Here is a 19,594-nt window from a genome sequence, read left to right as displayed (position 1 = left end):
TCTGCTTCAATGTTATTTTTAGGAAAATGAGCGAACCAAGGATCTAATCATTGAGCAAAGATTTCATCGAACAATCATTGGGCAGAAGGGTGAACGGATCCGTGAAATTCGTGACAAATTCCCAGAGGTGAGTTTCCTGCAGGTGCTCTTTCTTTAGCCCTCTGGGGATGCTCTGTTTGGCACTTGAGGGTGTTTAGTATTTTGGAGTCCAGTCCTTAGTGGAGACCGAACTCAGTCTCCTGATGATTTGTTCTAGGTCATCATCAACTTTCCAGACCCAGCACAAAAAAGTGATATTGTCCAACTCCGAGGGCCGAAGAATGAGGTGGAAAAATGCACAAAATACATGCAGAAGATGGTGGCAGATCTGGTAGGGGAACATTTTTCATCCTTTGTTGTGTGACTGTTACGGGTGGTGTGGGGAGTGGCATGCTTCCCATCAGAACCCCTGTTTTGGGGAGCACGCTTGGGCACTGGGGCAGTCCGCCGTCTCAAGGACTTAGGACGAAGTAGTGATGCCGTCTCTCAACAGCTGACGTTGAGACTGGCAGGAGTGGTCACAGCCTCAGAGTTCTGTGGAGGTAAAGTGGGGAGAACCCCCTTTTCCTGTGCTGTGTTACCTTGTGTTCTTGAGGGGTCTTCAGATACCTAGGTAGAGAAACTGTCCCATCCCGTGGGGAGAGTCACACAAGTAGTGTAAAGAGTCATTTATTGACTTATTTTCCTCAAAAACTGAAACGGGAAGAGGCACTTTGGAAGGTGCTGAGGGCAGTTGATGGGAAGGCTATAGATGGCTCCGTGCTTCCCATGATTTCTCCTGAGGCTTGGACTTAGCCCCTGACCGCCTGCAAGAGGGCATGGGCAGAGCTTCCCAGCACTGAGCTTGCTGGCGCTGCCCTGGAGCGCTGGGGTTCCAGAGTTGTGGGTCTGTGTGTCACCTTATGTGTTCTGAGCTTACTCCTCAGCTTGGTGTCCTGGCCAGCTCTGGTCCTGGATGTCATTGAGGGCACCTGACCAGACTTGATTGCTTCTTTCTTGTGGAATGTGCATCTGACAGATGGCAGGTTCTGTGGCATGCCACTTTTTACAGAGGGGGCCTTTGCATCACCACTTGATTAGGACGTGCCAGCTTAGTTCGTGGCTGCATGTCAGCTCCCCTCCTTGGCTCAGACCTGAAGGTCAGAGAGTGGTGAGAAGTAGGATCTAAGGCTGTGTCTTCTGATAACAGAGTACTGTCGGTCCAAACTACCTCCAGTGTGGAAGGGACGCGTTCCTCTCCAGCATGACTGATTGTGCCATCTCTTTTGTTTTTAAGGTGGAAAATAGCTATTCAATTTCTGTTCCAATCTTCAAACAGTTTCACAAGAACATCATTGGGAAAGGAGGCGCAAACATTAAAAAGGTGACTGGCCAGCCCGTCCCCTGAATCTTGGCTCTTCTCACCCCAACCCCTGCACCATTCTGGTGTTAGATTTACTGGAGAGAGCCTTACTTTCCAGCCCTGGGCTCCAAGTGTCTCAGCTGGGAAGTCAGCTTCTCACAGTTCCCTCTCTCCTCATAGATTCGGGAAGAAAGCAACACAAAGATTGACCTTCCAGCAGAGAATAGCAATTCAGAAACCATTATCATCACAGGCAAGCGAGCCAACTGCGAGGCTGCCCGGAGCCGCATTCTGTCCATCCAGAAAGACCTGGTAATGGGTGTTGGATGATGACCTGCTCGCCAGGCTCCCTGTTGTCAGCTCTCGCACCAGCCCCCAAGGCTCTGCCTGGGGTTCAGGCGTGAGGGTCAGGGGGTCCAGCACCCGTCACGGAGGAGCTTTGTCCAGTGCTGGCCCGCTGCAGGCCTCCTGCCACTCGTTTCTGGTGATGCTTAGTGACTCAGCATTTGCTTCGGGTGCTGGGAAATCATGTCCTAAAGGTGTTAACAACATTTTTTTCAATTTTTTGAGAAAATAACATGCAAGAAACTGCATGGGTTTAAAGTGTGCAGTTTGCTAAGTTTTGACTTATGTATATGCATCCATGGAGCTGCCTCCCCAGTCAAGATAATGAACATATCCGTCACCCCCAGAATATCGTCTTCCCTCTTTTTAGTACTTCCCTATTCTGTCTATCCAACCCCTAATCTGCTTTTAGCCACAGTAGATTAGTTTGAGTTTCCTACATTATTGTATGAAAGAAATCCTAGCACCTCCTCTCTTGGGTCTAGCTACTTTCACTTTGCGTAATTGTTTTGAGATTCACCCATGTTGTCTCATCTATCAATGCTTTTTTATTGGTGAGTGATATTTCATTGTATGGAAAGATCATGTTCCTTTTTGCATTAGCTTTGTAGTTTGTGTCTTTCAAGGGGTTTTCTGTTTCACCTAAGTTGTCAAATTTGTTAGCATAAAGTTCTTCGTAGTATTTCTATATTATCCTTTTGCTATCTCTCTTGTTCCTCATAGATACAATTTGCATCACTATAGAATGATCTCTTTTTACCCCTGGTAGTGTTCTGTGCTCTGAAATCTACTTTTTCTCATATTACAGTTTTCTTTTGTTTTTAGGAAGCTCACTTTTTAAATTTAATCTGACAGTCTCTGCCTTTTATTTTATTTTTTGGTTCTGAGCTAACATCTGTTGCCAGTCTTCCTCTTTTTGCTTGAGGAAGATTGTCCCTGAGCTCGCATCTGTGCCAATCTTCCTCTGTTTTGTATGTGGGACGCCACCCCAACGTGGCTTGATGAATGGTGCATAGGTCCACGCCTGGGATCTGAACCCACGAACCCCGGGCCACCAAAGCAGAGCACATGAATTTAACCACTACACCACAAGGCCGGCCCCATCTGCCTTTTAAATAGAGATGTTTACATTTAATTACGTTATAGCTCAGTGGTGTTAAGCACGTTCGCGTTGTTGTGTAGCCATCACCACCATCCATCCCCAGACCTCCTTATCTTCCCCAGCAGAAACTGTCCCCATTCCACACCACACCCCCGGCCCCTCAGTAGATGACCTTGCCCAGCTGGGTTTCTGTCGGCCCTCTTGCTGTTTTTTCTGCACTTATCCCATCTACTTTGTTCTCTTTCTCTGCCTTCTTTTGGGTTGAATATGATTATGATTCCTTCTATCTCCTTTTTTCGTTTATTGGATGTAACTCTTTGTTTTCTTTTAGTGATTGCTTTAGGGTTTTTAGTATACGTCGTCAGCTGTCCTGGTCAACCTTCCAGTGACTTTGTACGACTGGAAGTGTTGCATCAGAAACTTAGGCCCTTCCATGCCATCCCCTGCCCGCCAGCCTTGGGCTTACAGCCATCCCTTCCACCTCCCGTGTTAGAACCCCACGGTTCATCATTAGCCTTTTTGCGTAAACCCCCAATTAGTTTTTTAAGGAGATGTAAGTAATAAAAGTTTTTATATATTTCCGCACATAAGTGTATCCTCTGTGTGCCTCTTCGTACCCTCACCCTCAACCACTGGAAACCCCTGATGGTTTTTACTGCTCCTATGGTTTTGCCCTTTCCAGACTGTCAACTAGTTGGAGTCGTATGGAGTACAGCCTTTTCACATGGGCTTCTTTCACTTGGTAATAAGTAATAAGATCGATCATATGATAAGATTATGTTTAGTTTTGTAAGAAACTGCCAGACTGTCTTCCAAAATGGCTGCTCCATTTCGCATTCCCACCAGCAATGGGGGGGAGTTCCCGTGGCTGCATCTCCAGTTTGGTGGGGTTCTTTTTTTCAGGACTGAAGACTTTGCTTCGGTGTCTTTCCACTTGCGTTGTTTTTGAGGAGACATCTGAAGTCATTTGTTACTTTGCTCCTCTCCGCAGACTTGTCTTTCTTCCTCTGGCTGTCTTGACAGTTGTATCACCAGCTTTGAGCAAGTTATGATGTGTCTTGGTGTATTTTTCATCATGTTTCTTTGCTTGGTGTTCATTGAGCTTCTTGGGTGTGTGAGTTTAGAGTTGTCATCAAATTTGGAAAAGTTCGGGTCGTTAATATTTTTCTGTCCTCCTCTTTGTGTTAGGCAGCTCGAAGTTGTCCTACCCTTCGCTGATGCTCCGTTTGTTTGGGTGAAGAAGCAGAGTGGTATTTGCTCTCCATTAGCTTGTTTAGATTCATTAATTTTCTGCAATGTCTAATCTGCCTGTAATCCCATCTAGTATATTTTTCATTTCGGATATTGTTTTCACCTCTAGAAGTTCAGTTTGAATCTGTTGCTTTTATGCGTGACACATTCAGCCTTTCCTTTGGCTTTTTGACTGTACACAGTAGAGTGAAAATACCTATTTTAGTGTCCTTGGCCTGCTGTTGCAACATCTCGGTCATTTTCTATTCTTTCTTCATTAAGGGTTGTTTTTTCCTATTTCTTTGCATGTCCAGTATTTTTTTATTGGATGCCAGACATTATGAAGTTTACTTTGGCAGATGCTGGATATTTTTGCATTCCTATAAATATCTTTGAGCTTCATTGAGTTACTTCAACGTAGTTCACTCCTTTTTGGACTTGGCTTTAAGGTTTGTCAGGTGGGATCCCAGCAGTGCTTCGTCTAGGGCCGATGGTCTCCTGCTACTGAGAGGGGACCCCTTCAGTACTGCACCAGGCATCCCACATGTGGCCAGCTGACTGTGAGCTGCAGTCCTGCTTCCTCTGGTGCTTGCGATGGTTCTGCTCCCTGGCCTAGGTGTTTCCCTGCACCTGTCAGCGTGTGAGTGGTCTCCAGTTCTCAGGGCTTCTCTCTCCATGCTGCACTCTCTTCCTGGGCTCTGCCTGCCAGCTCTAGGCACCTTGGTCCCCGACTGTCAGCTGTGTGTCTGATGCAGGGCCTCAGCCAGGGGGCAGTCATAGGGCTCACCTTGTTTTCTTCTTGTCTCCAGTGTCTTGAACACCATTGTTTCATGTGGAAGGTAAATCCAGTCACTGTTGTTTTGTTTGGACTGGAGGCAAAATCCTGGCTTAGGTGGATCCAGAGGCATCTTGGACCTGTCTCTGCTGCTAACAGAGAAGGACTGAGAAGCAAAGCACTGTTTTGTGGTGTGATGTCGTGGCTTTTCTTCTACTCTGTGTGTGCCACTGCCCCCCCCTCCCAGCACATAGACATAGACTCATACTCAAGGACTCCAGGCCCCTCTTCGTCAGCCATGTGGGCCTACTATGTTAAACACCTCAACAGACTGTGGCTTAACTCTTTTCCTCAGAAAAAGAGTTTTGTGTGGCCTTTCTTGCCACACAAAAACATGGCTCCCAGTGGGCCAGCATGGTGACGCAGCGGTTAAGTTCGTGTGCTCCACTTCAGCAGCCCCAGGTTCACAATTTGGATCCCAGGTGCGGACCTCTGCACTGCTTAGCAAGCCACACTGTGGCAGGCGTCCCACATATAAAGTGGAGGAAGGTGGGCACAGATGTCAGCTCAGGGCCGTCTTCCTCAGCAAAAAGAGGAAGATTGGCGGCGGATATTACCTCAGGGCTAATCTTCCTCAAAAAAAAAAAGAAAGAAAGAAAAACCGTGGCTCCCTTGTGCTGTGTGATTTCAGGCCAACATAGCCGAGGTGGAGGTTTCAATCCCTGCCAAGCTGCATAACTCTCTCATCGGCACGAAGGGCCGCCTGATCCGCTCCATCATGGAGGAGTGCGGTGGCGTCCACATTCACTTCCCTGTGGAAGGCTCAGGAAGTGACACAGTTGTCATCAGGGGTCCTTCCTCGGATGTGGAGAAGGCCAAGAAACAGCTGCTGCACCTGGCTGAGGAGAAGGTGAGCACCACGCCTGGCGGGGGTGGGGTCACTGTGTCTGTTCCTTGCTAAAAATGTCCTCTCTTTTCATGGTGGGTAACTCCAAATACCCTTTCTGTGTGGCAGGTCAGGAGAGAGCTTTATACACCTTTATGTCTCCAATTTCGCCATCGCCAAAAGGCCGTTACAGGTCGAATGCCATGTATACAATGTGGAATATTTGTTGCTATTTGGCTTTTATTTTTTACCTTTTTTAAAAGTGTGATTTATATAAAATAAAATCTACCCTTCTTAGTGTAGTTCTGAATTTTGACAGTCATTCATTCATGCGACCACCACAGCAGTAGAAAAGTTTTGACCGTCATCCCCCAGAATTCTCCATTGCATTTGCCTTTGCCCCTTCGTCAAAACCCGTCTGTGGGTGTGTGTCTGGGCTCTGTTTGTTCAGCAGCAGCCCGGGGTCAGGACGGCCAGGCCAGCTCTATGGGCCGTCTGGAGAGCCCTTCAGCTTTGCATCCTTGGCCTTTCCGTATGCATTTTGGAACCAGCGTGTCAATTTCTAGGGAGAAAATCCTGCTTGGATTTTGATTGGGTGGGATTATGTTGACTCTGAAGATCAAACTGGGGAGAATTGACATCTTAGCAGTTTTGAATCTTCCAATCCATGTTTCATCAATTTTTTAAGTCTTTGATTTTTTTTATTGGTGTTTTACAGTTCTTAGCATGTAGCTCTTGTGCAGATTTTCTTCAGTTCATATCTAACTTTTTTGTTTTTTATTGCTGTTACAAATGGTACTTCCAGTTATTGTAGCATGTGGAAATATATTTGATTTTTGATATTGGCCTTGTTTTATGCATCTGGTCTAAAAGCTCACTTGTTAGTTCCAGTAGCTGTTTTTGTGGATTCTTGTGAGCTTTGTATGTAAAGCACATCATCTGGGATAGACTTGCATTTCTCTCTTTCTGGTCCATGCACCTGTGTGTCGTGTCTCACTGCATTGCTTGGGCCTCCAGTACGATGTTGAATAGCAGTGGTGAGAGCGACAGCCTCGCCTTGGTGGTGAACTCTGGGGACAGGACTCAGTCCTTCACTGCTGAGTGTGAGGTGAGCTGTAGGTCTCTCGCAGAGGCTCTTTATCAGGTTGAGGAAGTTCCTTTCTGTTCTGAGTTTCTGTCGAGTTTTTATCGGGAGTGGGTGTTAGATTTTGTCAGAGGCTTTTACTGCATTTATTGACATGATCACGTGGCTTTTCATTTTTTAGTATGTATGTTAATTTTTTTGGTTTTTTTAATTTTTCTTTATCTTTTTGCTGAGAAAGATTCGCCCTGAGCTAATATCTGCTGCCAGTCTTCCACTTTTTGTAAGTGGGTCACCAGCGCAGTATGGCCACTGACAGAGGAGTGGTGTAGGTCCACACCCAGGAACAGAGCCTGGGCTGCCGAAGCGGAGTGTGCCGGACTTAACCCTCGGCCACGGGCTGCCCCCCATCCCCCGTTTGGTTTTGATATTTTATTTTTTACCAAGTTGCTGGGTTGGGCTCCTAACCTGTTAGCTTTTTTATAATGCTGCTGTTTGCAAATGTCTGTGTCTGAAGAGCAGAAGATCCCCTTGGTGGTGTTTCATAAAACCAGCGCTTACAAGATAGCATTCTGTTGTCTGCTGTTCAGCGTGCTGGCAGCCCTTCTTTAGTTTTCCTTTGTGTTTCCTCATCCTGGTGGGCCAGGTTTCAGGACAGGAGGAAGGAGAGAGAGAGTGCGTTGTGTGTGTCTGAGTCAGCCTGGAAGAGTGTGTCCCCATGTGCTCTCCAGATGACTCTGCCTGAGGAGCTGGCATCAGCGAGGTCACCATGTCAGGGCCTTTGCTGGGCCCTGGTTTCTCAGTGTCAGACGAGGGCCTTGGGAGTCTCTGAGCTCGAGATGGGGTGTTGCTGGCTGTGCGTGGGCCCGTCTGTAGCGTTAGTGGAGGAAGGACTGGACCGGAAGCACTCTGCGTGTAATGGGAGGTGTGGGACGGCCCACGCCTGGGAGAGGGGCCAGCAGTGCCGGGGGTCCCTGGGTGTGGGTGGGCTTCCTGCTGTGTGCACCCCACTCCCCCCGCCAGCGTTCCGCAGCCACACTTGACTACGTCCCCTTTGCAGAGGGAGGGTGGCCTGCAGGGGTTCAGTCAATGCTGGTAGGTGGCAGGACTAGAGCTCTGAGTGCTCTTAACCATCTCGGCTTCTGATCACAGTGGAGGGAAAAAAAGGATGTCTCTGGGTCTCCATCCGTTGGTTGTAGTGGGGCTTGGTTAGCTGCATTTGGGGAGATGCTGGTGACAAGGTGAGGAGAATTACGGCCCACACTGTTGTCCTCTAGGCCCTCTTACCTGCCTGCTCCAGGAGCCAGGCAGGTGGCATCAGGCCAGTGTATGTGGGGTTGCTTTCTACAGCAAACCAAGAGTTTCACCGTTGACATTCGCGCCAAGCCAGAATACCACAAGTTCCTCATTGGCAAAGGGGGCGGCAAAATTCGCAAGGTGCGTGACAACACAGGAGCCCGCATCATATTCCCAGCGGCCGAGGACAAGGATCAGGAGCTGATCACCATCATAGGGAAGGAAGACGCCGTCAGGGAGGCCCAGAAGGAGCTGGAGGCCCTGATCCAGAACCTGGTAAGGCCGCCTGCTCTGGCCCAGTGCAGCGTGGACCTGGCCCTCGGTTCTCCTCGGTGTGGGTGAGAGGTTGTTTACTTCCCTTCTCTCACTGCCGCAGGATAACGTGGTTGAAGACAGCATGCTGGTGGACCCCAAGCACCACCGTCATTTCGTCATCCGGAGAGGCCAGGTCTTGCGGGAGATTGCTGAAGAGTATGGTGGGGTGATGGTTAGCTTCCCACGCTCTGGCACTCAGAGTGACAAAGTCACCCTCAAGGGTGCCAAGGACTGCGTGGAGGCGGCCAAGAAGCGCATTCAGGAGATCATCGAGGACCTGGTAGGCGCCTGGGGGCTCAGCAGGCTTCTCAGCCGTACAGTCACCTGAGCAAAGGGGGTGGGTGGTGTTCCCTCCACATCCCGCAGGCAGGCCGGCCAGGCCGTGGCAGCCCCGTGAAGGACTCCCACCAGGTTAGAGAGGGGCTGTCTGGTTCTCAGTCTCCGTCTCAGCTGTTGGCCTCCTTCCTGACAGTTGGTGAGAATGCTGCCTTTGAGCAGCAGCTTTTTGAAAAAATTGTTTGAAATTTTTTTCATCTAAATGAGGATCAAGCTGCTTTCTCTTCTCTTCTCCAAAGGGCGGAAAATAGATTGACGAGCAGAGTGTCCAAGTGACTCTGTGGAGACGTCACGTGGGCTTGCCACGTGCTGGGTTTTCTAACCCAGACTTTAGCGCTTGCCTCCTCCACGTCCCCTCCTGGAGCTCCCTGACGTGGCCTTGGAACAACTTCTCTGATAATCAAGCCCGCTGCCTCTTTGTGGAGGCACAGCCACGGCATCCGCATGTCACCTGGCTAATGTGGCCACCCTTCAGGGACGGCACCTGATGGTGCTGCCTGCTGTGTGGTGGGAAAGAGGGCCCCTCCTTCGTGTGTCGAGAAAGAGCACATTATGTTCACGTTCTGGGGGGTGAGAGCAGGCGGCGGTGCAGTTGTGTGTGGATAAGTCTTCGATGCTTCCATAATCTTCTGGGGACGCGTTTCAAAAAGAGGCTGCCCCTTTGGGCCTACCCGTGTCCCTCCTCGTCTACCCCATCCTACCTCGAGCTCTGGATCCACTGTGGAAAAGGGACATCTCTGGGCTTGGAATTGGCTGTAGAGGATGGAAAGAAAGATGAGTGGACATGAATTGACCCTAAGTGGTTAACCTTTGCCTTTTTTGTTTTCCTTCTTGTCTTCCTTCCCCCTAGGAAGCCCAGGTGACCATTGAATGTGCCATACCCCAGAAATTTCACCGCTCTGTCATGGGCCCCAAAGGTTCCAGGATCCAGCAGATTACTCGGGACTATAACGTTCAAATTAAATTCCCAGACAGAGAGGAGAACCCAGGTGGGTCCCCATGGTGAGATCTGTGCTGAGCGGGAAGCAGGAGGTGTGTGAATGGCTCTGACCTGGGGAGAGGCGGTGGCAGGTGGCTGTCACACGTCCTGGTGGAGCTCCTTCCTGCCCACTGCTCCAGTGTGGTGCGCTGCTGGAACCAGTCAGGCATCCTGGGGCTTCCAGAAGTTCAGGGTCACTCCCTGGTCTCAGGGAGGCTGTGTCAGTTGCTTCAGGGTGATGAGCTGCCCTTCACATGTCCTAGAGGCTTGCAGCTAGTGATGAGGTCAGAGGAGAGCAGAGCACCTGCAGAGAGAGTGTGTGTGTGTGTGTGTGTGTGTGTGTGTGTGTGTGTGTGTGTGTGTGTGTGTGTGTGTGTGTGTAAGATTAGCCCTGAGCTAACATCTGCCAATCCTCCTCTTCTTTTCTTTTTCTTTTTTTTTTTTTCCCCTGAGGACAACTGGCCCTGAGCTAACATCCGTGCCTATCTTCCTCTGCTTTATATGTGGGACGCCTACCACAGCATGGCTTGCCACGCGGTGCCGTGTCTGCACCCGGGATCTGAACCATCGAACCCCGGGCTGCCAGAGGGGAACATGCGCACTTAACCACTGTGCCACTGGTCTGGCCCCACCTGCAGCCTCTTGTGCTGGGGCAGCCCTCGAGTTAGTTCCCCTGCTTCTCACAGTCCTCTGAGTGCCATGCGTGATGAGGCCGTGTCTGCTCTGTTCACAGCAGCCGCCTCGCTCCCTGCCTCCCTCCGCCCCTCCCTCCGCCTCTCGTCTCCTCTCTGCGCCTCCTGTCACACCATGTCCCTTGTGAGGCACGTCTGCTACAGCAGGTGAAGCAGCCACTGACCTGCTGGAGGGCGCCATTCCTGTACCTGGCCACCCTTCTGGAATGGCCCTTCAGCTCGGAACGTCCTGCTTGTCACCTGGTTCTGTTTCTGCCCCAGGTGTCGGGTGGGGTGGATGGTGGTCTCAGAGGTGACCTGCAGGATGAGGGCTTGGTATGAGCAGGAGCTGGTTGGTGTCTCAGCCTCGCTTGGTAAACACTGTCTCCTAGGCATGGAGACAGTGCGTTCTCCTCGCTGTTGACACGTCTGCTGTGGGTCGCTCTGGTCTCTGCGGAGCCTGCCGTGGCTGCCAGAGTGCCTGTTTTCCTCAGGATACAGCCTCTTTTCAGTAGAAAGCTAGTGAAATCATATTGTGTCACATTTGTTTCACACTCGAATATTTATTTTTTAATTTTGACATAACTTCACGCTAAAAAAAAATTGTGCAGGCTAGTATAGAGACATCCCTGTGTACTCATTATCCAGACTCACCAGTTTCTCTCATCCAGCCCCCTTTTACACACACGCACACGTGCACATATGTGCACTTATTTTTCTGAATCATTTGAGTAATTTTCAGACCTATCCCTTATCCATAGTGGCTGTTTCCTAAGAGTAAGGACATTCTCTTCTGTCATTTGAGATAACCGTGGCACAGTCATCACACTCAGAAGATCTAACAGTGTGTGATACTGTTCTCAAGTTCCTGGTCAATATTCAAGTTTTGCCGGGGTGTTGTTTTTGTTTTTTTGCTGGGAAAGTTTCACCCTAACATCTGTTGCCAATCTCCGTCCTCCCCCAAAGCCCCAGGACATGGTTCTATATTCTACTTTAAGCCTTTCTAGTTCTTGTATGTGAGCTGCCACCACAGCATGGCAGTGGACAGACAGGTGGGGTGGTTCCATGCCCGGCAGCCAAACCCAGGTTGCCAGAGCGGAGCACGCTGGACTTTAGCCACTAGGCCGTCAGGGGTGGTTTTAAAAGCGTCCTGCAGAGCCCGCCTCTTCCCCTGGTTCAGTCCAGGATCACGATGGCCCGAGGCAGTGGTGTCTGTGACTTATTCTGTTTGCTTGTTTGTGTATATCGTGTGCACTCCTGGATTCTGTCTTGCTCCAGGAATCTTGTTTTGCTGCGCACGTGGTCCCCCGTGTGGCCCACAGGAGCCCCACCAGTTGCTTCTGTGTCCTGTTTCATGTCCCTTCATTCTTGGAGCGAGCTTTCTTCCTGGCTTAAGAAGCAGGTGCAGGCTCGCCCCCTCCCTCCTAAACTGCCCTCTGAAGCCCTTCGCTGCCGCCTTGTCCGGCGCCGGCTCCCCCAGGCTGTGGTCACCGTCTGTGCTTGCTCCCCTGCCCCTGAACAGAGTGGGCCAGGTTCTGCTCCTCCTCTCTGGGCTCGCGCGACTCAGCTCGTGCATCTCGCTGCTGCCTCCAGGAGGGTTGGCTTTTTTTTTTTTTTTTAAGATTTTAAAAAATTTTTTTCCTTTTTCTCACAAAGCCCCCTGGTACATAGTTGTGTATTTTTTAGTTGTGGGTCCTTCTAGTTGTGGCATGTGGGACACCACCTCAGCATGGCTTGACGAGCAGTGCCATGTCCACGCCCAGGATTCGAACTGGCAAAACCCTGGGCCACCGAAGCGGAGCACAGGAACTTAACCACCCGGCCACGGGGCTGGCCCCTGACTTCATTTTAAAGGCGAGAAAGTGAGGCGTGGAGCTCGCGGCCTCACTGTACAGCCTTGGTGCCTGCCTGGACCTCGGCTTATATGAGGCTTGCTGTGTGGATGTTGTCTCCTCTGCTCTCCCAGCCCAGGCCCTGTCTTCCTGAGGTCGGTTGGGGTCTTTCCTCCTTTCCCTGCCATATGTAGGTGCTTGACAAATGATGGAATTCTGAGTGGAGACAAGCCTGCCTGTGCAGAAGGTCTGTGGTTGCCTACTGCCCTTTTTTCCCCCTAGTTCATAGTGTGGAGCCGGCTGTCCAGGAGAACGGTGACGACGCTGGGGAGGGGAGGGATGCTAAAGAGGCCGACCCTGGCTCTCCCAGGAGGTGCGACATCATCACCATCTCTGGCCGAAAGGAAAAATGTGAGGCTGCCAAGGAAGCCCTCGAGGTGCGTGTACGCCCCCCCTCCCCCAGGGGTCCTCAGCAGGCCCCATGGCGGGAGAGGCATGGCCTGAAGGGAGGCTGCCCACGGTGGTGGGTGGGTGGTCTGGACACTTAGTCCTAAACCCTGAGCACCTCGGCTTGCACTGCGGCCGGGCTGGGCTGAGGCACAGCGCATGCCCCCACCACCAGCCTCTACCTTTGCCAGGATCTGGCAGCTGCATGGAGCCAGCCTAGAGGCCTGGAGGCTTGGGGCTGTGGATGAGCACGGAGCTGGCAGGTCTCATTAGCAGCAGGGCGAACGTGATGTCCAGCCTCAGTTTCCCCTCTGTGACAGGGAGTAACCAGGCCTATCTCAGGCTTGTAAGGATGAGTCATTTGCATAATGAGGACTTAGTGAGCACTACCTACACGTTCAGCAGCGTTCTCAGCGCTGCACTACCACAGCGTGCAAAATAGCATTTGTGTCGCAGTGCAGGGATCAAGAGACAGAAATAGGTCACGTGTCAAGTGATGGTAAATGCCAGGGGAGGCCGTCCGGGGCTGCCGTGGAGACAGCAGATGAGCCGTGGCCCGGGCAGTGCCCGTGTCGAGTTGTTGTCGTCCCTGCAAGCCCCGTGGGCTTGAGCCGCAGCCCATCCCTGACCTGAGCAAGGCCGCAAGTCAGGGGGCCTCTGCGTCTGAGCCCCGCCTCTCCTCCCTGGGCCTCCAGTCGCCCTGTTTTTCCTGGATTTGTTTTGCTTCTGCCAGGGCCCTGCTGCGTTTAGGAGCATGGGCTTGGGGTAAGGGTCTGAGTTTGCTGTCTTGGCATTAACCTAAAAACCGGATTCCATGTCTTTTCCCCTTGTTTTCCTATTGAATTGAAGGTCTAGGTGGCATTCTCAGTCCAGGTGGAGCAGTATGACGTGTTCCAGAAAGCACACCGTAGTTCTCATAGGGCTTTTCCCCTGTGCTCCATGAAAACATATCGCTGAGCCCAGAGGATCACTCTGATCCCTGCTCTCAGGCCTAACCTCCACTGTCTTACCTGCAGGCGCTGGTTCCCGTCACCATTGAAGTGGAGGTGCCCTTTGACCTTCACCGGTACATCATCGGGCAGAGGGGAAGTGGGATCCGCAAGATGATGGACGAGTTTGAGGTAATGCGGTTTTGCAGGTTCTTTCCTGGAGACGGTGTGGGGTGTGGGGTCTTCCACCAGTGTTGTGGGGCATCCAGCCCCTTGTCAGCTCTGTGCTGCCTCGACCCCTCTGGGTGGGTGAGGTTCTGGGCCCAGCCCCTGGCCCTCCGTGGAGGTGCCTCCTGCTCCTCTCATGGAACAGCGGCTCTCCTCCCCTTACGGGGTGGGCTTCCTGCTTCCCTCCCTCCTTGTCTGGAGGCTGCAGTTGTGTCCCTGGCCACTTGTGACACAGGCAGCTGATCACAGCTTCCACACTCACCGTTGGGGGCTAGAATGACACATTTCTGTCCTGTGGGACCCCATGTGCGCTGGGCCTGTTCCTGTCTCCATGTAGGTAAACATACACGTGCCAGCACCTGAACTGCAGTCTGACATCATCGCCATCACGGGCCTCGCTGCCAATTTGGACCGGGCCAAGGCTGGGCTACTGGAGCGTGTGAAGGAGCTGCAGGCGGAACAGGAGGACCGGGTGCGTGCCACGCGGGCTGTGGATGTGGAAGCTTCCTCCAGATCCATGGTTCTCAGCCTTGGTCACACTTGGGAATCGCCAGGGCGTTTCTGAGAGATGCAGCCCCCCGACCACACTGCACCCCGTTAAGTCAGGCGGCTGGAGGTGCACTCGGGCTGTCCCCGCATGCACTCAGACCCGGAGGGCTCACTGTGGGGGGGCCTTTCATCAGAAGCCGTGTTGAGGAAGGAGCCTTTCCTCTTGTTAACGTAACAGCGACAAAGTTGGGCTTCCATGTTAATTAGCTATTTCTTTTAAAAGTAAGTCTGAAGACATGTTGTGATGTCTTCGACCTTACAGGAAAGGTAAAGTTGGGGGCGCCTGGGAGCTGTTGCTGGAAGAACCCCCCAAGCATGTGCTGTGCGGTCTGGGGTGGGTGTCAGCGGGCCCCGCTGCCTTCCTCACTCTGTAGCTGCCCTGCTACTGAGTAAGGGTGGGGACCCACCTCGCCTGTCTGTAGAGCTGGTGTCTCCTCTGAAGGGCTCGTGAGTGACGCGCAGCCAGGCGGGTGTTGTGGAAACTTGAAGCACCGTCATGGACTGCACGGGGGTGGTGGACTTCTCCCTGAGGGCCGTGACTTTCTGGAGTCTGTGATGGAGTGGAGCTTGCAAGCCTCATGCACTCTTGAGTGTGGCCCCCATTGTCTCAGCCCCGGCACCAGCTTTGGGGTCTGTCCTCAGACCCAGTCATAGCCTCAGCCTCTGGCCATAGATGTCTGGAGCTGTATATCTTTCCCTTAGCAAATTTCTTTGAAAACTCTTATTTTTGGCCTGCCTCTTTACCTCAACTTGGAAGACTCAGAATGTTTTTATTCTTTTCATTAAACCAGTTGCACGAATTAGGACTGTAGAGCCAAGAGCTCCTTCTGTCCTGTGCCAGCCCTGTTGGTTACAAGCATCAGCTTCTCCTCAGTTACCAGCCAGGCCTTTCAGGTCCTTTTCTGAAGGATTACCTTAGTCATGGAGTGGTCAAGGCTGCTAGTTCTCATTACTAGCTGATGGAAGGTGGCACAGAGGCTGATGAAAAAGCTGTGTGTTGCTTGTATTGCTGAGGTCACAACGGATAGCTTCCAGGTCCCGGATGGAATGGGGCTGCGTGGATGCATGCAAGGGTGAAGGTCAAAACTGAAGTGGTCTACTCTTTGCCTCATCCTCACTTGTTTCATCTGTAGGCTTTAAGGAGTTTTAAGCTGAGCGTCACTGTAGATCCCAAATACCATCCCAAAATTATTGGGAGAAAAGGGGCAGTGATTACCCAAATCCGCTTGGAGCATGATGTGAACATCCAGTTTCCTGATAAGGACGATGGGAACCAGGTAAGGACGACACTTGGGGCAGACACCACGGCTAAAGCACTGTGGGGGCAGGGGGACTTGTGTTGACCTTTGTCCTGACCTGAGACCATGACCAGGCAAACTTAGATTGTGCCCAGCTGGGAGATGAGGGCGAAGTTCAGAGTGGCAGGTCTCTGAGGATCTGGTTTGTGTTGGGGTTTGGGCCCCACCTAGGCCCGAGCCTGCTGGGCATGGTTTCCCTGGCACATGGGCGTTTTCCCTGTGCCCATCAGGTCACTCCTGGCAGTGAGCTGGGGCTCTGGCTGGGTCTTTCTCACACAGTTGTGCCCACAGGGGGACCCCTGCAAAGGAGCGCCCTGCAGCCTGCTGCACCCAGTGAACGGCGGGAGTCAGGCCCCACACCGGGCGCTCCCCCAGCCCATCTCTCGCTCCTGCCGCCCAGGCCCTCCCTGCCCCTCGGGCTCGGCCCCTAGCAGGTTGCCCAGGCTTCACTAGGGTTGTGCTGCTCTCCATGGCGAGAGCCTGGTCTCCTGCAGTCTTTGATGCACAGCAGCGTGCCCAGAAACGGCTCACTGGAACCTTCCAGCCAGCAAATCCAAACAAGCCTCTGCAGACTCTGGCCTTCCCACCCCTTCCAGCCCCGTGTCCATGTGAGCCCTGTGTCACACAGCTACGGGCCACCTGCCTGCTGAACCTTCTCCCTCCCCAGCCTTTGACTTCAGAAAGCCAGGCCGACCTACAGGGCTGACCCGCGGTCCCTGCTTCCCGTCCTCGCCCTGGTCCTGATGCCTCTCCACGCGCATTCTTTGCAGTGACTTTTCTTGTATCTAGTCCTCTGTTTCCAAAGAGTCTGCTTATACTGCTGCTCTTTTTTATTTTTAACTTAAATCTTTAATTTTCTTGAGCTTGAGAACTTGGCTGTCTTCAACCCCTCACCTTCACTACTTTTTATTTCTCTCAGCTTTCCCACATAATTATCAGTTTTTAAAAGTCATTATTTGGTGTTTTTAGACTATTTCACTTAACATTCCATGAGCCCCAAGGAGGGTGAAGCGGCCATGTTTTGTTCACATGCAGCTTTTTCCTGCGAGAATTGTGCGTCTGTTTGCAAAGTCTGTTCTGTGCCTGTGGCTGCACGTGACGACGCACTCACCAGCTGGCGGGTGGAGGTTTCTGGGCTCTGCTGGGTGGATTCCGGGGGGCGCCCCGCCGCCTCCCACTGTTTGCGTTTGCTTCCTTGAGGCAGGAGGCGCAGGAGGCTCTGCTCTGCTCTGCTCTGCTCTGCTCTTCTCTGCTCTTCTCTCCTCTCCTCTCCTCTCCTCTCCTCTCCTCTCCTCGGGTTTCCCTTGCCTCTGTCCCGGGGTAGGTCTCTGAGCTCTCCTCTCCTGTTCCGTTTCCAGGCGTGTGTTCTCCTTCTCTGGTCCTTTTACACTGTGTTCTGTTCTTTTGTGGGAGTGATGTTTTCTCCCATCCTGAAGGGTGTGGTTTATGCCTGTTACTTTGTTTTTGTGCTTTCTTCTCTGTGCCTGAGCTGTCAGTCTACTCTGCTCACTCTTGACGAGTCTGGGGCTGTTGCCTGTCTGTCTGTCTGGTAAAGCCGGGCCCTGGGCTGGGCGCCCTGTGGGTGTGGAGTGCCGGCCACAGCGTCCGGCACCTTCTCTTCATGTCCGTCTGTCTCCAGTGGAGACTCCTCCAGATACGGGGCCCGAGGGGACCTTCCCTGCGTCCTCACCTGCCGGCGTTTCCTCGTCTTTGTGGGCAGGTGCCCTTTCTCTTCCTGTCCGTGACTGTCTGGTGGATTTGGGAGGTGCAGGAGCTCAGTGGACACTGTTAACCTGTGGTGGGAGATCAGCGCCTGACATTCTTTTCCACCTTCTTTCTCTTCTACGAGGGTGTCTTTCTCCTTAAGGTGAGGCCGACCTCACTCAGCCCTTCAGCCAGGCCCCCAGAGCACCTGTGCCGCCCCTTGTCACTTGGGGTCAGCAATCCCTGGGGGCATCCCCTCTTCTGACTGGATTTTCCTTTGTTAGCCCCAGGACCAAATTACCATCACAGGGTACGAAAAGAATACAGAAGCAGCCCGGGACGCAATCCTGAAAATCGTGGGTGAGCTTGAACAGATGGTTTCTGAGGACGTGCCTCTGGACCACCGTGTGCACGCCCGCATCATTGGTGCCCGTGGCAAAGCCATCCGTAAGGTCATGGACGAATTCAAGGTGAGTGCCTGACCCGACCACAACGCTGTGTGTGGAGTCTTGGGAGCACAGTGAGTGAGCTGGGGGCGTGCTTCCCGCACCTCCCGGGCACTTCCACGTGGGCCAGTTGAGGGGGCACCAGGGACCACCTGGGGCCTCAAGTTTTCCTGCTTTGGCTGCTGACCACACTTGGTGTCAGAAGAGGAGACATCCAAGGCTCGGGTGCTTGTCCCTAAGGTGGTGAGATCGAGAGAGGTCACAGCTGTGTGTAGTTGACTCTGTGGGTCAGCACCTTGTGCCAGCCTACAGAAGGTGGCCCCCCGAGGTGGGCCGCTCGGGGTCACCTCAGGTAGGTTCCTCCATGGGTTTTGCATCTGTCGAGGCTTGCACGGCTTTGAAATGCAGGGTGAGTCCGCCCATCCTGCTTCGCCTGCTGAAGACAAGGTGCTCTCGCAGTGCACTGGGCTTCCGTGTCTGGAGGAGGCGGGACCAACCATGAACCCAGAGTTTTACATTTTTATTGACTCAGAGGGGAACACTTCCCTAGAAATGGACTGTTCCCCGCCATACACAACAGTGACTCTGTGGTCCAAAACGCCCGGATGGGGCACTCAGTCACCTCAGCTGCTGTGTGTACTCCTTCCAGGTGGACATTCGCTTCCCACAGAGCGGAGCCCCAGACCCCAACTGCGTCACCGTGACGGGGCTCCCAGAGAACGTGGAGGAAGCCATCGACCACATCCTCAACCTGGAGGAGGAATACGTGAGTGCTGGGTGGGCAGCAGGCCTGTGCCTGGGGGCCCCTGGGTCTGCCTGGCTTGGGGTGACAGTGAGGCAGTCTGCGTGCACTTTTGGAGGCATTCCAGGTGCAGGATGGCCCCTGAGTGAGCCCCAATGTCTGAGACAAGGGCGGGCACAGTGGGTGCATATCGTGCCATCCGCTGCAGACCGACCCCGCACGTGTGCCCACAGCTGGCTGACGTGGTGGACAGCGAGGCGCTGCAGGTGTACATGAAGCCCCCAGCCCATGAGGAGTCCAAGGCGCCATCCAAGGGCTTTGTGGTGCGGGACGCTCCGTGGACCGCCAACAGCAGCGAGAAGGTCAGACGGCATCCTCCCGCCCTCCATGTGCCCTGGGAGGTGGGAGCACGGTCACAGTCGCTCCTCGCCACGGGCGGGTCCAGTGTCCAAGGGTGGTGACCCTTTTGGAAGTTGCTTAAGCACGACGCCCTTTCCTAATAAAGTTGTGCCCTCTCTCCCACACAGGCTCCTGATATGAGCAGCTCTGAGGAATTTCCCAGCTTTGGGGCTCAGGTGGCCCCCAAGACCCTCCCTTGGGGCCCCAAACGATAATGATCAAAAAGGAGAAACCTCTCCAGCCTGCTGACCCAAACCCACCACACAACGGTTTGTCTCAATCTGACCCAGCGGCTGGCCCCTCCGTAAATTGTTGACGCTCCCCCTCCCCGAGGTCTCGCAGTGAAGCCGGCCCGCCCGGCGCTGTGTGCGGCTGGGTCTCGGGCCTGGCCAGCGCCCAGTGCGTGCTCAGGACCTGCTCCCTGATGCCTTTGCCCTGGGACGGCTCTCCACTGTTGTGAACACTAACAGAGGTAATGGGACATTTCACGATAAGCTTCCTGGTCCACCCAGCATGTCAGTAAGGCTCTGGCCTCCACTATGAGAGCTGCACAGCTGTGGCTGAGTCTACTTCCTGTGTCATGACCTCAGGAAATAAATTTCCTTGACTTTATAAAAGCCAAA

At 52.8% G+C, this 19,594-nt stretch overlaps 1 protein-coding gene across 3 annotated transcripts in view; it reads left to right on the top strand.

Moving 5' to 3' along the window:
- Window positions 1-19,594, top strand: part of HDLBP (high density lipoprotein binding protein) — a 75,752-nt gene extending 56,158 nt beyond the window's left edge. For all 3 annotated transcript variants that reach the window (XM_070620253.1, XM_070620255.1, XM_070620254.1), the window contains 16 exons: window positions 23-127; window positions 257-370; window positions 1,316-1,402; window positions 1,562-1,693; window positions 5,525-5,743; window positions 8,151-8,372; window positions 8,473-8,691; window positions 9,598-9,736; window positions 12,512-12,666; window positions 13,693-13,797; window positions 14,171-14,305; window positions 15,516-15,659; window positions 17,669-17,854; window positions 18,480-18,596; window positions 18,806-18,934; window positions 19,100-19,594. In XM_070620253.1, coding sequence (XP_070476354.1) covers window positions 23-127; window positions 257-370; window positions 1,316-1,402; window positions 1,562-1,693; window positions 5,525-5,743; window positions 8,151-8,372; window positions 8,473-8,691; window positions 9,598-9,736; window positions 12,512-12,666; window positions 13,693-13,797; window positions 14,171-14,305; window positions 15,516-15,659; window positions 17,669-17,854; window positions 18,480-18,596; window positions 18,806-18,934; window positions 19,100-19,186 — 2,295 coding nt within the window. In that variant the 3' untranslated portion in view covers window positions 19,187-19,594. The remainder of the gene's footprint in view (window positions 1-22; window positions 128-256; window positions 371-1,315; window positions 1,403-1,561; window positions 1,694-5,524; window positions 5,744-8,150; window positions 8,373-8,472; window positions 8,692-9,597; window positions 9,737-12,511; window positions 12,667-13,692; window positions 13,798-14,170; window positions 14,306-15,515; window positions 15,660-17,668; window positions 17,855-18,479; window positions 18,597-18,805; window positions 18,935-19,099) is intronic.

Source organism: Equus przewalskii, chromosome 5 (genome assembly GCF_037783145.1).
Source record: "Equus przewalskii isolate Varuska chromosome 5, EquPr2, whole genome shotgun sequence".
Taxonomy (NCBI): domain Eukaryota; kingdom Metazoa; phylum Chordata; class Mammalia; order Perissodactyla; family Equidae; genus Equus; species Equus przewalskii.
This window is presented reverse-complemented; position numbering and strand designations above follow the sequence as displayed.